Raw genomic sequence first — 15975 nt, forward strand, 5'->3', positions numbered from 1 at the left:
ACAAGATACGCGAGATCATCCGGAACAGAGAAGCCGAATTGTCCGAGAAGTCGATCGACACCGTCGAAATCCCTGATCTACTCACCCACATGATTTTGGAATCTCGCGCTCTGGGAGATCCTTGGTCAGAATCTAAGATACTCGAAAACATCCTCAACTTCTTCGCGGCCGGGCACGAGTCCTCTGCCAGCTCCTTGACGTGGTTAACCCAGATGTTCGCGCAGCATCCCGAGGTTCAAGATAAGGCACGGAAGGAGATCATAAACCTGTTGGAACGTACACCGAATCCCAGTTATATGGACCTTCAAAATCTTCCCTACCTAGATAACGTCCTCGAAGAGAACCTGCGACTCTTTGCTCCCGGAATTTCGGCAGCTCGAGAATCGATTCAAGATGTTGAAATCTGTGGGACAGTTTTTCCAAAGGGCACTTCTTTCATGATGATGCCGACCATCATCAACCTGAATCCCACCATTTGGGGGGAAGACGTCAACGAGTTCAAACCTGAGCGATGGGACAATCTGACTGGCACAGCTGCGGACCCACATGCGATGTCGACATTCTTGTATGGACCACGATCCTGCATTGGCAGGGTATTTGCATTGTTGGAGATGAAGATGCTTTTGATCGAAGTTCTTCCAAAATTTCGGTTTGAGATGGCTGTCGATCTCAAGGACATTGTCTTGGTCAACCCGAGCCCCGCTTTACGTGTGCATGAGGGACTGCAGATGCGTGTACATCGAGTTTAGTGCTTGGGAAATGAAACGCAAGACATGGTTTGTGTAGATTTTAGCATGAAGTTGCTTGTGGGAAAGACGGTTTGGTGTTACTTGGTTGGGGATCTTTGGTATCTACTATAAAAGCCGCGTTTTTTACAGTTTATTTCTTGCAAATCGCCACGATTGCTTTCATTGTGACCCCGACACATGTTTGCCCGTTTCTGTTTAGAGACACACTGGCATCCTTTAGGATCAAGGGCACCATCTCCATTGCTTTCGTCTTTTCTTCGTCGGACCAATCCTTGAATACAGCGGGACCAAACATCTGGACGATTGATGACGAGACCTCCTCCAAACTCTCTGCGCCCCAATGCACAACCGTATCCTGAAGGTCAACCTCTTCAAACCCACCAGATCTCAAGACCTCTTCCGTATGAGAGGGTTTGAACCACTCGGGCTTGATAGGCACGCTGAATGGCTCCTCTTCTGGACGTATCTCACGCTGGAGCTTCCACAGGACGGGAAGGTATCCGAGCTCCTCCCAATTGGTGACAACAGCAATACCGCCAGGTTTCAGCGTGCGCCAAATCTCAGATGCGCCCTTCTTGGCGTCATCGAAGAACAAGAATCCGAGGTTGGTGACTGAGAGGGTGAAGGTCTCATCGGGGAACTTCAAACTTTCGCCAGGCATGACACCTGTTCGTACATGGTCGTTGTCCGGAAACCTGGCTTCCACGAGCTCAACCATCTTGGATGCTCCGTCGACCGCGTGGATTACAGGCCCTTTCCCATTGTTGAACTTCTGCATGATAACATCGGTAACAACACCAGTGCCGCATGCGTTGTCAAGAACCACGGAGTCGTTGTTAATATTGAGTAACGGGACGAGCCTCTCAGCGAGCTCTCTCGTGCAGCCACCAGTGCTCTTCTCATAGGACTCGGCTACCGCATTGAAGTGGTCCAAGGGCGTTTTGTTGTCGTCCGCCATATCCGGAAATGAAAACGGCTGGACAAGTCGAAGAAGGCGTGGAAATCGTGGATGAAAATATGCCCAAGCAAAGGACCCCAAGATCATGGATGATGAAGCTGAGGGTTGGCTGTAGGCGAATAAGAACGTCGTCGTCATTATAAGTTGTCGCACGGAACATTTTCGGAGACTTCATGCACGCCGAAGAGGGGCCCGGGGGTGAACCTTGACGGCACACCACCCACGCAGACGCATGTCAGATTTGACGACGTGGCATACCTTGACAAGAACGAAAAAGATTCGTCATATTGTTTGATATTTGTTCTGGGGAAAGATGCCTTTGTGATGGCGGTGGTTTCCTGCCGCTCTTTAGCTCTCGCGGTTCGGCGGGACTCCGCCGACGCCACGAATGCGGGTTCCGCCGCCGGCTTACAACCGTGCACCAAGGCAACGGTGCCGACGCGGACTCTTTCGTCGGGGGTCGGACATCCATTCTTGCGAGCGGATGCACGCGTACTATCAGGAGATGGTCGAGGTGTAAGTATGTTGATCTGAGAGCTCCGCGGGTTGTAGGTCTGTGGCAGTTATTTACTTATATTCAGCGCTTGCTGTTTGAAATTCTCCTAACGACCTATAGGCAAGATGCCTCGTTGATGGTACAGGATAGAAATTAACGTACGGAACATATCCAAATATTTCCATTCAAGTGATTTACTGTTAGAGATTCGTGGGCCGTGATCTAGATAATCGTGGCGCGGAATTCTCTTCTAATCAAAGGATGATCAAGAAACTTTTAATTACGAGGCGGAAACGCGCCCGGCTCGGAACGAATGGCACCATAGTATTAAAAGGATACAAAGGAACTTAACAGCATTTTTGAAAGGTCAAGCTTTTAATTCCTCTTGATCAAATATTGCCTCAAGGCTTTCTTCCACCGGCTACCTCGTCTACCACAGAGCCATCTCATATTCCCTTACTTGTTGACAACATCCTCCTCACATCCATCTTAACAATTCCATCTTAATAATCCACTCAAGTGCGAAGAAAACCAGTCGCTCAAATTCAAAAATGCCGAGCTTTATTGAATTTCTACAGTCTCAGCTCTTCACCGAGGTCCCAGTACCTACGAAGAAGTTTACCGGCCAAACTATCATTGTCACTGGATCCAACACCGGCCTCGGTCTCGAAGCCGCACGGGGCTTCGTCTTGCTTGAAGCGGCTAAAGTCATTCTCGCAGTACGAAGCATACCGAAGGGCAAGGAAGCGGCAGCGCGCCTGGAAGAATCCACGGGGACGAAAGGAGTCGTTGAAGTCTGGGAGCTGGACCTGACCTCTTACGCGAGTGTCCAGACTTTTGCCAAGCAGTCCCGCAGTCTTGAGCGCCTGGATGTCTTGGTCAACAACGCTGGCGTAATGATGTACAACTTCGTGCTAGCAGAGAAGGATGACAGCCTCATCACAGTCAATGCTGTGAGCCCGCTTCTACTCAGCATGTTGCTGTTACCCAAGATGAGGGAAACGTCCTTGAAATACGCAAAGGATACTGTCATCACTTTCGTTGGATCGCTCGGCCATGCCAGGGTCGACTTCATCGAGAGCAAGAGTGAAAATATCTTCAGAGACTTGGCTGTGGAGAAAGCCGCTCGCATGACTGAGAGGTAAGCCGATCCTGCCACGCATGCCGGCGACTTTGACAGACTGAAGGACTTTAGGTACAATATTTCCAAGGTCATTCAGCTTCAGCTTGCTAGAGAGCTCGCGGAAAACCTCAGCAAGTCAGAGAGGTTGGGAAATATTGTCGTTTCAGTGGTAAACCCGGGATTATCTGATACGGACGTCGCCCGAAATCTCGGCTGGGTTCAGGGCAAGATAGTCAAAGGTGTGCTTAGTCTGGTGGGAAGAGCACCAGAGGAAGCTGGCCGAACACTTGTCCTAGCTGCTGAAGGCGGGCCAGAAACGCATGGACAGTACCTTGATGACGGCAAAGTAGGCAGGTACGTGATAAGTGCTCAGATTACCCCGTCAAGAGAATCATTACTCGGTCCTCAACTAACTGCCAGTACACAGACCGTCCGAGTTCATTACGAGTGGTGAAGGAATCAAGGTTCAAAAGCAGCTGTGGAAAGAACTACTTGGGAAGTTGGACGCTATTGCACCCGGTATCGTAGATTCAATATGAATCAGCATAGAGCGCCATTGAACGGTGGTATTGGTTGCCGTACGCAATATTGTATGATATCTGGGTTAGAATAGACGCTAACAAGCAACTATGCCTCATGTTTATCCCAAATGTGCGACAGCGTGTGTGCCGACCGGTGCATGGGAGCCTCCCACCCAAGCATTCCAGTTGTTGATACCTTCTGTGCACTCTTCGGTGATAGGCCGGCCATGAACCTGGGCGACAACGTCTGCTCCTCTGTGAATAGTCACGACGACTTCACCCAGCCTACCGTTGAAGGGTGCGCTGCCGTGGTAGACACCAACGCCGCCCTTCGGTACTCCATCGTCATCCCATGACGCCTCTTGCGGTACACGACCGATGCTCACTGTCACCGAAGCGGGCCCGGTGAGCAGTGCCGAGAACACGACCTTGTCCTCCATGATCTCCGACGGATGATGCAACTCTTGGCCGTGACTCGGTGCGTTGCCTGTGGTACCTCCGCAGTCGCCTGCGTGGCCGGGGTGTATGCGGTACCACGTCACTACTCCCTCCCGGTTGATGGTGGCATGGCCGTTCTTGTACAAGTCGATCAGGAAAGGGAGCAGAAGCCGCCAGCCGTCGTGAGGCATATCTCTGACGTAGTTGAATGGCGCCTTGCCGTACTCGAACGCGCCGAACTGCTTCTCATGGAGAGGTCCGATGTAATGGGACTCGCCAAAGTCGTTCCACGAGATCTGTCATCGTCGTTAGAATAGGTACTACCTTTCGCTGTTCCAAGGATACTCACAATCTGCACATATTCCGGTCTTATTTGAAGAATCTCGTTCCAGCGGTCATTCCACAGATCATCGCCCTTCCAAGCCCAGTTCTTGTTCCAGGTCGGGAGGTTGGTGTAGAACCACGGTGAAACGGCAACCATGTACGGTCTGTTGCCCAAGAAGTGACGGTAGGAAGCATCCAAGCCGGGATCCATCTTACGAGTGTTGCCGTGCGGCCATGCGGCCCAACTGAAGAGACCATCGGTTACACCGGTGTTCACGGCGTTCTCAGCGCCGATTGACGAGAACGAGGGCATGAAGAAACATCCAGTCGCCGCCTTGATGTCATGCCAGTCGGCGGCGTTGCCAGTTCCCTCGAAGGTGGAAACAACTGGTTGCCATCCGCGCTTGAAGTACGCAGGAGAGGGTCCAAACTGGATTGTACGTTAGCAGGTGAGACGATAGCGTTCAATTAAAGTACACTCACTCGATTCAGCAATTCGATGACTCTCTCTTTGGGCCAGGCTCCAGCTCCCTCATAGTCGAACGACAGGAGCAGCTTGAATCCAGTCTGCTCAGCCGCGAAGAAGAACTCGGGAAGCTTCACGATCGCCTCCTCGTGGATACCAAAGTTCACCACGAAGCCATCAATATGCGCCTCTTGAGCCAGGCCGATATCGACCTTGTACTCATCCACGGTGTACTCGCAGGTGTTACTCAACTGTTGCTGTGTCAGCAAGGCCCCTCAAAGTTTCAATCGCAGAAAGTCTGCTCACCATGAAATGCGCAAACACGGCCCGCTCGAACCCCTGGGGCTGCCCCTGCTGATACGGCGGCCGGCTGTCCGTCGGCACCGGAGGCGGTGGCGCCGGTCGGGGCTCGTCGTCGTCGCCGGTGATGGCCGCGATCTCCGCCTCGATCTTTCTCTTCGCCTTGTCGAAAAATGCCTTCATCGTCGCGTGTGCTAGGGAGAGGAGAAGTTGCCCGCGCCGAGCCGTGACGCGCGCTGCGTTTGACCGCTCCAATTAAATTGACACGTGGAATGGCGAAGCCTCAATCTTGGCTACCGGAGAGGGTCGTTTGTAGCCCCATCTCTGCGTAACCGAGCCTTAGCACGCATCCCGACTTATCCGGTCTCTTGGAGGCCTCGATGCCATTCACCATCTCGGAAAATTCGCTGGATAACAATAGAGAAGCTCTTGGTGTTTTCCGCGGGCTTATCTAGTTCGATGTCTCGAAGCTTAGAGACATGGAAGTGTGTGTTCAGGGCGCGAGTCATTAGGGAGGGTGCGCTGAGCCTGTCGTTCGCTGGCTGGCCACATGGATTTTACGTCATTTTTTAGGCTCTGCAACACGGGCGAAGAGAGGGTGCCGAATACTAGAAGGGTGCTGATTCAATTGCTCTAGGCTTGCGTGTGCCCATCGGATAGGTCCCCGATTTGGTTTGAGGAAGATAAGAACATGTGGGCGCGAGATTAGCATGTAAAAACTAGAAATCCGAGAGCGAAACCAAGTGAATAAGGTAAAATAGGCTAAAGGGCATTAGTCTAGGTGAAAGCAACCTTTGTGGGATGGAAGATAGGCGTTCTCTGAACGGGAGGGCACTATCCTAAGAGACAGGGAGAGAGATCTAGGTAGCAACCCCGAAAGAAAAATAAAGGAGGACAGCAAAAAGATGTCCTCGGAGAGGCTCGAACTCTCGACCTTTGGATGTCTCTGCCTCCAGACAGAGTCATATTGAAGTAATATGAGACCAACGCTCTACCGACTGAGCCACGAAGACTTCAGCCACTGTGAGGCTTGGCTGTTTGCAAGGTGGAGTTGACTAAGCGGCCAGCGGACCGGAAAGCTCTGTGCTCATTCCCGGCATCCCACGGGAATTGGACCTGGCGTTTCCCGTGGTGTTTCGCGTTGTACACCATCACGAGCTCTAGGAGCCTCGGTATATTGGATGCTGTCGCTCTGCAATTCGCACTCGTTCTCATCTTCACACGCGAGTGAAATTTTTATGACTCAAAGGTGAGTGCATTTATAATTACGTTCATTATCTGTATGTTCGTAATCATTTCGTCATAGGGGTATTTCAAGCTTGCGGGAATCTCGTAACGTCGGCCGGTGCCGACGACATCACAACCACCGTCGTCGTGACAGTTCCGTCTGGCCCTTGGTCCTTCACTATCCGGAACTTCTCATCATCCGTCACTGCCGACGGGTTCGTGTCTGGCGTCCATGTGTGTACGCTTCTTGTAACATTGATCTCAAATTCTCGCTCGACCATGATCATCTCTGGGATCTGAATCTCCGTGTCCCAGTCTCTTGCTGCCTCCGGATCGTGGCTGATGCTCCATAGCTTCTTGCGTGGAGTGAAGGATGTTGGTGATGTCGGGGCGTGAGAGGAAATGGTACTTGCGTCGCTCGGATGCGGCAAGAGATGGTCGATAAGAGGCTGCATCGCTGGGATGCACACAGCGATGATGACCACGTCGGCCTCGAGACTTGTCCAGATGACCAGGTCAGCGGAGTCATCTGTGAAAGAGCGTCAGCGAAATCATTATTGAACAATTGACATTAGTGTCGCTCACAGGTAAAATCAGGGCTACCTAATGACTTCAATCTTGTGCATTTAAATATGGCAGTTATCAAGGCACTGAAAAGAACGTGGTTAGCAAACTAAATATTTATCGCAGCCTCGTTCAAAATATCACTTACACAGCGCCCAGCACTATCGATATCAATACTCCTAACAGTTTCCTTCTCGCGAAATGAAGCTTGCGTATCGAGAAAGCCACATAAACTGCGAGATATGCATTGGTTGCCGCAGATATCGCTGAGAGGCCGCCAGGTTAGATGTGTCTCCATGTGAGATAAGCTTCGACCTTACCGCTAGTTGATATTGAGTATTCCACGGCCATATCTGGTCCTAAGCAAGCTTTCGTCATGAACGACATCTCAGCTTGAGATGGTGAACATTGCGTATATAATCCCAGAACGTTTCCCAGCAGGCCTAGTGAGCAAAATGCAACGAGAGCCCACAAGAATAAGCGTTGTCCCCTCTTAGGTTGAAGGAGTCGATTCATGAGAGCGACCACGGCGATTTTCGGCAGTATCAGAGCAAAAATGCCGAAGGAGAAAGCCATGACGGTCCAGTGCAAAATCGCCTCCTTCTGATGGTCGCTCAGCGATGCGACGTGCCTCCCGTGGCCAATCGCGACGGCCTTTAATGTCGTCGCTGTCGATGTCCATCCCGATATCTGTGATGCTCAGCCAAAATTGTCCGATAACACGAAGACGAGCGTTCATACCACCGCGGCCAGAAGAATTCCGTCGTCAAAGTGCACTTTCTTTTGAATCCATCCCCTCACGAACAACCGCGACAGAGCAAACATCGTCGAGATCGCCGTCGCGGGCACGACGGACGCGACAATCACGCCGCCTATACTGTGCGTGTCGACATCCTCGGCCGAATCGGCGTAATCACGCGGCGGTAGCGGGAGCGGAGGTATCGAGGCACTGGTCAATGCTTTGTAAAGCAGGTGCATCATGCGTGCGGACGCAGAAGAACGATCATTGAAGATGTTGTAACATGGCCCGATGTGGTCGATGGCGGGTTCGGTTTGTGTTTGGCGGCTTTTCGTTACGTGCGAAGAGAGATACAACGTCGGAGATGAGGAGACGGCGGCCATAAGCAGAAGATGAGGGGGAAGGACGACCATTATCCTCTTGGATTACGCCACTCAGTGCGGAGGGCAAAATGACAAGATGAAACCTCAAAACTTTGTTCTAGAAGGGCTCGAGTGTCGAGGTCACCGAGGTTGTGGACGCTAGAGGCTTAGCGAGAGTCAGAGAGTGAGTCTATTCCTCTCCATCTGATTTCCTATTTGGCTCAAAGGAAACCTTGTCTGCGGTGCAGCTGATTTGCGTGCCAAGGGTATGGTTCCCTCATCACGCTCTCGACGACCGGGGCATCTGAGCCTGTGAAGGGAAGTAAAGGTCTGGGTCGTGGACGAAAACGGCATTTCCACGTACGATTTGCTCATTCGGGTAGTCTTGTCCCAGTTATCCGGGACTGATCTTCAGCACTAGAATCGGTTCCAGACGCCACAGGGGAGATGAAAGGAAGCGAACACTTCACTGAGGCTATTTCGTAATTGTAAGTCTGTCAACACGGAGCGGTGTTTCCTTCCGACCTAGTGCTAGCAATATGTCCGGTCGAGCCGGTCGAACCGGTCCTGCGACATCGCGTTAAGCCGGTAGAAGCGAGAACGTCGGTCTCCGAAACGGTCTTCAATGATTACTATGCAGGGCTAGCGAGGATCTCGTTGAAGAACCAGAAAGCCTCGCATTGTTCGACAGGCGACTTTTGCAACTAGTAATTCCAGCGAGATGCGGGCGCATGGGAGGCTTGACAGCCGTCCTTCCGGTTCTAAGGATCTAATTTGAAGCCACGAATCCTACTTCTCGACTTCAGAAGGACGTGCTACGGGCGTTGCTACGAGTGATGGCTTTTCCTGCAAGGATATTGATCACTACGCCTTGTCACATGACACCATTCTCAAACCAGCAGCATTCATTGATGACCTGAACACTTCCTAGACGACGAATAGGGTTGAAGCGCACAAATCAGAATAATACCGCGAAGTGTATAAAAAGATGAATTCCTCATACGAGCTATAGAATCTGACTCAAGAAATGCGCTCACCTCTACGCCTTGTAGTCCAGTCGTGTCGACCTGGGTACATTTTTGCAGACCATGTCACCATCCCGCATTCTGCACCTCGTATCTGACTCTTCATTGCTGACTCTGTCAATAAAGGGCTTGTTTTCCTTGTGTGCATTTTACGCAACCGGACAAGCTATTAATAAGGATAGGGGCCACCGATCCGCCCTACACCGTTGGCTGGCTTAGTAGTCTCTGTCCATCGGAGAGAGATCCGCCCGACTCAACTGGTGATCGTCATCCAGGGCTTGTGGCTTTACTATTCGAATTTGTCTTCCACTACCGCCGTCCATAGTTTTCTTTGCATGAAAGCTCTTGCTTATAAACAGTCGATGTGTCCATTCTTCGGGGCAAAAGTCCGACAGAAAACATCAACGGTTTGTTGAACAGCTGATGTCGGCGTACCTCGGCCCACTCCTCCGATGCCGGCCGGGATAGCAGCGGTAGATTAACGGGTCCTCCGAACGCACTAACAATGGCTACTTGCCTGATAAAATGTGTCATCCGAGCCCACAGGAAAGTCCCGATAGTGCTTCCACCACTGTAGGGAGAATCTCTCCAACGTCCCCGCACTTGATAATGGTAGCGTGCCCGCAGGGAGATGGGCGCATTGAGCACTGTTACCCCCCTTATCAGCCAAATTAAACGCTGCTGACACATTCCCCCGGACTCCACGATATCGGATCAGAGGTAACTCGCAGCCGTTGATTCTCCCTCAAAGGCACGCGATATCTGACTTTCTCCACATTGGAGATCTGATCGGGAGACGTTACCTTGCTGCTGGCTGGAACTTTCACCTTGCATTTCACAATGAGCAGTCAGAAGACCAGCACACACACGGCAAAGCGCCCGCGGCTCGGCGAGCGAACGATGTTGGCTTGTATCGGCTGCAAGCAAAAGAAACTAAAGGTTCATCAAACTAAGCTGCCCCCTGTTTCCTGAGGCTCTTCTAACATTCATAGTGCGATGGACAAAGCCCCAAGTGCCAGAACTGCGTCAGAACAGGAAGAGGTATGGCTCTCAAAGGGACCTCATCAGCACATGAATAGGCCCTACTGACAGTCAGGTAGACTGCCTAGTTGAAGATCCAGGGACTGGCTTACACCGCCCGCGCGACTACATGAAGTCCCTCGAGGCCCGTGTAGCTTATCTGGAAGGTCTCTTGCAACAGGTCCGGCCCGAAGTGGCCCTCGACCACTTCGGTCCCAACGAGGGTCACGATGCCGATCATTCAGCCCCGCCCCCTACAGGCTCGACCAGCCAACCTATGCCTATCATGCACATGCCAACCGCTTTCCCAACCCTACCTGAGCAGTCTTCGTTCGAGGACATGGACTTCTCCCGAGCACTGCGTGCACCATCAATAGAAGCTGATGATCACCATGTCGACATGCTATCCTCGGAAGTTGCTTTACTCTGTCTCAGCGCCGCTGGCAGAGAGCCTCACTACTTCGGGCCATCCTCGGCGGTCTCCTTTTCGCGGATTGTGAGCGCTACCATGGGTCTTGCAAGTAGAGGTGGTAGTTCACAGCATAGCCATGCGGGTCGTGCGAAAGGGCCAGGCTCTGAGGTGCCTCGCGAAGTTCCGTTGCGGCTGCCGTCGCCCACCTTGAGAGCCAATCTTTCTCAGGCTTACTTCAACAACATTCATCCTCAATACCCCTTTCTTCACCAGCCGACGTTCCAAATCTGGGAAGAGAGCTGTTTGAAAGCGAGTCTTGAAGGTGATATCAGTAGCGTCAGCGGAGTTTCTTTGTTTTTCGTATTGATGGTGAGCTTTTCGGCAAAACGTCGATTCCTCGTATGCTTACATTGACACTAGATTTATGCGATTGGTTCTCTTGTGCTTGGTCAGAGTCATTACGATGCTGCCGAAGCTTACTATTCGATGGCACTAGACCACATTGCAGCTGTTTTAGATCTCGATAGCTTAGAGTCAATACAGGCTATCCTGTCTTGTGCGGTTTACTCCATCAGGTCACCAGTTGGCGTCAGCTTATGGTTTGTGAATGGTCAGAGTCTCCTCCCCTTTGTTTGAAGCTGACTGGCTGTCACTATAGGAAGGTCTCTGGTATGGCTATCCGCCATTGCATCGAGCTTGGATATCACCGAAGTGCAGAGAAGTATCATAAAAACACGGACGCTCTTACGAAGGAAATGTCCAAGAGATGCTTCTGGGTGGCCTATGATATCGACAGAGTTGTGGCTTTCACCCTTGGCCGGCCAGTTGGTATTCCTGATGACTCTATTGATGTTGAGGTAAGCCATAGACACAGCACCAGTTCAATCGTACGTCACAAGAGGTGTCTGACAAAATCCTGCTCTAGCTTCCACTTGACATGGACGACGAAAACATTACATCGGGAGGTCTAATGGCCAACCCCCGTACAAACCCGACTGGTCCGCCAACACTAATGACGGGTTTCGTTCATGCCATTAAGCTTCGACGATTGTGGACAAAGATTAGCGACAATCTTTATCCACCGTCGATACGGCGCTGCGGAAATCACTGTGGCCAGAGGGCAACCGTCGAAAGCCTTCGCCAAGAGTTAGATGAATGGCGCGTCAACACACCCGACCAACTAGACTACTCGGTGTCTCATCCGCTATCTGTCTTCACGTCAAGATCGTGGTTTCAGCTGGCTTATGATCACTCCATCCTGCTTCTGTATCGACACTACATGATGGCAATGCCGGGTAGTCATACCCCTGCTAACTGCAGTGACTCATCGAATGTAAATGATGTCGAGGCAACTGAGAGGGCTTTAGAAGAGTGTGCGGTTCGTGCGCGAGAGATGTGTCTTCTCTATCGTCGGGTGTACCAAAGTTCTTCCGTTCAGTTCACCTGGGGAAGCCTTCATATTCTGTTTCTCGGTGGACTCACATATCTCTACTGCCTCTGGAGGTCGAAGCGCGTCCGAGACTCTATTCGACAGGCCGATGTTGTGACGACCTGCATGGCGTGTACGACTGTTCTGATCATCATCGCTGAACGGTGGAATTTGGCGACGACTTACCGCGATATCTTCGAGACATTGTCACAACGAACAATCACCATGGTCTGCAACGACGGGCATAAACCAGGACCCACGTCACTACCAGCGATCGGCCCGGGGCCAAGCATGGACAGTCATGTTCCAATGAGTGGCACCAGTCCCTCTGGCATGCAAGACTGGATCAATGACTTAGATCCCATGGCTATACCTCAAGAGTCGGAGTGGTTGGTACAACAGCTTAATCTACTACAAGGGGTGAGAGAGTTCTAGGGAAGAGATTTGAATAAGTTATCCGAGTGATTGTCGCACAATATCACTGTTTCCTCTAGATACCTTCACCCTCAACATGTTCCTGCTCCACCTGTTCCTTCTCTTGAGACATGTGAAGAACTAGGTTGCTCAATCCAGCATCCCGTGCCTCCAAATATTCCTTACGAGCCGCTCTGGCAAGCAGAGGCGCATTGGCTCCCAGCAACATGTCCATATCCTCCAACGGGACATCTTTGGTCTCCGGAACAAACAGGAACGCAAAGATGAACGCAACCACCGTACACGCCCCAAAGAAAAGAAAAGTCCCCCATGTTATCTTGTTGATCATGTGTGGAAGGCTGTACACAACTATGAACTGCGCCAACCACTGTGCGCAAACCGCAATCATCATGCCAAGCGTGCGGACTCGGTTGGGCAGCACCTCAGAGGCGAAGATCCACGGAATGCCGTTCCAGCTGAAGCCGTAAAAAATGGCGTAAATGTAAATCAAAGCCAGTGCAGCGCGGGTACCGGCATCCGCCGGGGCTGTACCTTCGAATGAGCCGGACAACGCGGAATAGCCAGCCAAGTAGAACATGGCCACCATTGCTCCAATGGCTCCAATGAGAAGGGCCGGTCGTCTGCCGAATCTATCGACGAAGAACACCATGAAGACAAGTGTTGTCATCATCTTGACTATGCCGTAAACCCCAGTCGCCAGGAGGCCAACGTCAGTTCCGCTGAAGCCAATTGAACGTAGGATAGTTGGACTGTAGTAGTTGATGTGAGGGGTTGGACTCCTTCGATGATACGGAGAAGTATGCTGCTTGAATTTTTATCCATATTTCATTATTTGATGGTACAGAGGGAGAGAAAGCCTCGTCTTGGACGAATTCTCGCTCTGGCAGGACCCCGCGCCCGAACCCCCTTTAAAGTCCTTCACTATTACCGAATGGTTTGCATCGAGCTTCAAGTACAGCGTCTTGTCTAAACTAGTGCCTAACATGGTGGACAATTCAGCCAAAGAAGCAACAGCCACAAGTCTTCCTTCGCAACGCCTGCTGGGAAAGGTTGTGTTGGTGACTAGCGCAGGTGGCTCAATCGGATTGGAAACCTCTGCACGACTATTGCAGGAGGGTGCAAATCTTGGTCTAGTGAATATTAGCTCAGATGACCTCGAGCGCGCCGTCTCGCAGCTCAAGGTCAACATACCCGGAAAAACGATTGAGAATCGCATATTGACAGTCACGGCCGATGTCACTTCTGAGAAGGCTGTCGAGCAGTATACAACAAAGATTGCCAGTCATTTTCAACGTTTGGATTGCGCATTCCTCAACGCCGGAGTGAGTTATAAATCGACGAGCATCTTCGATACAACCGAAGAAACCTACGATCGAATCATGCAGGTCAATGTCAAGTCTGGTATGTATCCTTTATCTGCACAACCTGGTGATATTTGCACCTTCCTAACAATAGCAGCGTTCCTGGGCATCAAGTACACTGCCAAAGCCATGAAGGATTTGGGCACTGGAGGAAGCATCATCTTGACGTCGTCAATAGCCGGTCTGAGAGGCACCCCAGGATTGATAGTCTACTCGAGCTCAAAGTTCGCGTTACGAGGGCTTGCTCTCACGGCAGCATCAGAACTCGGGCCGCTGGGCATCCGTGTAAATGCCATTCATCCCAGCGGCATTAACACACCAATGTTCAAGGCATCTTGGAGCCCAGAAAAGATGGAGGAGTTGAGAAAAGGTATGCCGTTGGGAAGGTTCGCCGAGACTGATGATATCTCGGTTGTCGTGGCGTTCTTAGCTAGTGATGATTCCAAGTTTATGACTGGGGGCTTCTTGAAGATTGATGGAGGTTGCGTCAGCTTTTAGAAGCTTTGGTATGAAGCTGAAGATACAAGTCCTTTGACCGACAATCTAAATCTAGATTCTTTTTTTTTTCGAGAGAGTATCAGTAGTAAAACTGTAAATGGGATATTCATGATTGCATTTTATCGATCCATCTTGATTCTTAATACTACCTAAGCAGCTGAATGCACATTCTCATAGAACGCCTGTATGGAAACTCTTGCTCTCTCGGCCGCGGCTTCTGGGCCGCTTTCTTCCAACTCCATCTCTATGAGAAAGCCTTCCAAAGAGAACCAACCGTCCCACCCATAATCCACCAACCATTTCCTCATAATCTCGACCACAGGAAAGTAGCCAGGCTCTTCCACAGGGAAAGTCCTAGCGCTCCGCGACCAAGCCAAGCGGGCATCTTTGACCTCCAAGCCATCGAACAAGGGAGAATCGTCTGTCAAAGGAGGGTCAAACCGAGAGCCATCCGAAAGTTGCATGTAGCACATATGCTTCTTGGGGTTTTCTTTGAGGAATTGCGCCATTGATTCGGCGATTTCTGTCTCGCCGTTTGGAAGTTGACCGGTATGAGCGTAGGGGTCGCCCCACAGCCGACTATGGATATGGAAAGAGTCGAGACAGAGTTTGGAGCTGGGTCTGCCAACACTTTTGACGACACGGAGGCCATCTTGCCATTGGGCGTGAAAGGCAGCGAAGGCTACTGGTTCGTATGCGATGCTGACCCGACTCTGGGCTGCAAGGTCGGCCAAAGCTTGCAACTCTGGTATGATCACACCATCATCGTTTGTCGATTGCTGGAGAAACTGCGATGGTACTTGGACGAACTTTGCACCGGCTGCCACAGCAAGGTTGATCCAGTTGCTGGCAACGCGCAGTCGTTCTTCCAACGGTGTACTAAGGTTTCCTTCGAAATTCTTCAGGGGATTCAGGCTGAGAATCTCAAGACTCAGCGATGTGCAGAGATTATTGATCTTTCTTGCAGATTCCAGAGGAGAAAGACCGTTTGACGTGGCATGATGGAGGAGGTCGGTATGCACGAGCTCTATGCCTGAGAAACCGCAGCTGGCAGTGGCTTCTATCTTTCGCTCAAGTGTATGCGATGGATGCTTGCCAAGAGACATCGTGGCTATCGCCCATTTGTTGCGAAAAGGGAGTTTTGGCATCATCTTCGTGTGGATTTGATAACCTGAGGATTCGTACTAGGCAATGTGGTGCCTTCGAGCTAGCTCTTGTTGCATCCTTTTGATCTACCGGGAACGAGCCTTGCTCTAGGTAGGTCAAGAAAACCGTGCCGGCTAAAATCACACCCACTCTGCCACGTCATCCATCATGAGGATCGTCTCTGCGTCTCGGTTTGACATGTCCGATGTGTCTAGAATCCTTCTGCATGCATTGTCGAGGAGATGCTCGGGGATGTGCACCTAAGGGCAAGTGGGGCTCCTCCGAGTTCTGCCAACTGCATCATGACCATCCAGTCGCTGCAATCGTAGTGTACCGGGGAGTGTTGGTTGTGGTTGTCATAGGCTGCTCCCATCTTCCAGTA

The 15975-nt window shown here is 51.2% G+C and overlaps 7 protein-coding genes across 7 annotated transcripts; 3 read left to right on the forward strand and 4 right to left on the reverse strand.

Annotated features, from left to right (window-relative positions):
• Window positions 1-879: 879 nt before the first annotated feature.
• Window positions 880-1845, reverse strand: roqN-1 (Glandicoline B O-methyltransferase roqN; the record flags this gene model as incomplete). Its single annotated transcript, XM_037317877.1, has 1 exon — window positions 880-1845. One exon carries the CDS (start codon window positions 1843-1845, stop codon window positions 880-882), a length of 966 nt encoding a protein of 321 aa, XP_037183626.1.
• Window positions 1846-2754: 909 nt separating this feature from the next.
• atnD-4 (Short chain dehydrogenase atnD) lies at window positions 2755-3865 on the forward strand (the record flags this gene model as incomplete). The annotated part of the gene is made up of 3 exons (XM_037317878.1): window positions 2755-3344; window positions 3399-3680; window positions 3754-3865. The coding sequence occupies 3 exons, from the start codon at window positions 2755-2757 to the stop codon at window positions 3863-3865; spliced, it is 984 nt and encodes a 327-aa protein (XP_037183625.1).
• A 101-nt stretch (window positions 3866-3966) lies between these two features.
• Window positions 3967-5558, reverse strand: Mutanase-3 (Mutanase; the record flags this gene model as incomplete). The annotated part of the gene is made up of 4 exons (XM_037317879.1): window positions 3967-4581; window positions 4635-5039; window positions 5093-5326; window positions 5382-5558. The coding sequence occupies 4 exons, from the start codon at window positions 5556-5558 to the stop codon at window positions 3967-3969; spliced, it is 1431 nt and encodes a 476-aa protein (XP_037183628.1).
• Window positions 5559-6688: 1130 nt separating this feature from the next.
• CGCA056_v002623 (uncharacterized protein) lies at window positions 6689-7517 on the reverse strand (the record flags this gene model as incomplete). Its single annotated transcript, XM_037317880.1, has 4 exons — window positions 6689-7131; window positions 7188-7252; window positions 7315-7432; window positions 7487-7517. The coding sequence occupies 4 exons, from the start codon at window positions 7515-7517 to the stop codon at window positions 6689-6691; spliced, it is 657 nt and encodes a 218-aa protein (XP_037183627.1).
• A 2615-nt stretch (window positions 7518-10132) lies between these two features.
• Window positions 10133-12588, forward strand: uaY-4 (Positive regulator of purine utilization; the record flags this gene model as incomplete). The annotated part of the gene is made up of 6 exons (XM_037317881.1): window positions 10133-10231; window positions 10285-10333; window positions 10393-11093; window positions 11145-11323; window positions 11383-11581; window positions 11650-12588. The coding sequence occupies 6 exons, from the start codon at window positions 10133-10135 to the stop codon at window positions 12586-12588; spliced, it is 2166 nt and encodes a 721-aa protein (XP_037183622.1).
• A 983-nt stretch (window positions 12589-13571) lies between these two features.
• lvr-1 (Levodione reductase) lies at window positions 13572-14447 on the forward strand (the record flags this gene model as incomplete). Its single annotated transcript, XM_037317882.1, has 2 exons — window positions 13572-13989; window positions 14047-14447. The coding sequence occupies 2 exons, from the start codon at window positions 13572-13574 to the stop codon at window positions 14445-14447; spliced, it is 819 nt and encodes a 272-aa protein (XP_037183621.1).
• Window positions 14448-14596: 149 nt separating this feature from the next.
• qa-4-2 (3-dehydroshikimate dehydratase) lies at window positions 14597-15598 on the reverse strand (the record flags this gene model as incomplete). Its single annotated transcript, XM_037317883.1, has 1 exon — window positions 14597-15598. One exon carries the CDS (start codon window positions 15596-15598, stop codon window positions 14597-14599), a length of 1002 nt encoding a protein of 333 aa, XP_037183624.1.
• Between the last annotated feature and the right edge of the window lie 377 nt (window positions 15599-15975).

The sequence above is a fragment of the Colletotrichum aenigma genome (genome assembly GCF_013390185.1).
Source record: "Colletotrichum aenigma strain Cg56 chromosome Unknown KSG_Cg56_contig02, whole genome shotgun sequence".
Taxonomy (NCBI): Eukaryota; Fungi; Ascomycota; class Sordariomycetes; order Glomerellales; family Glomerellaceae; genus Colletotrichum; species Colletotrichum aenigma.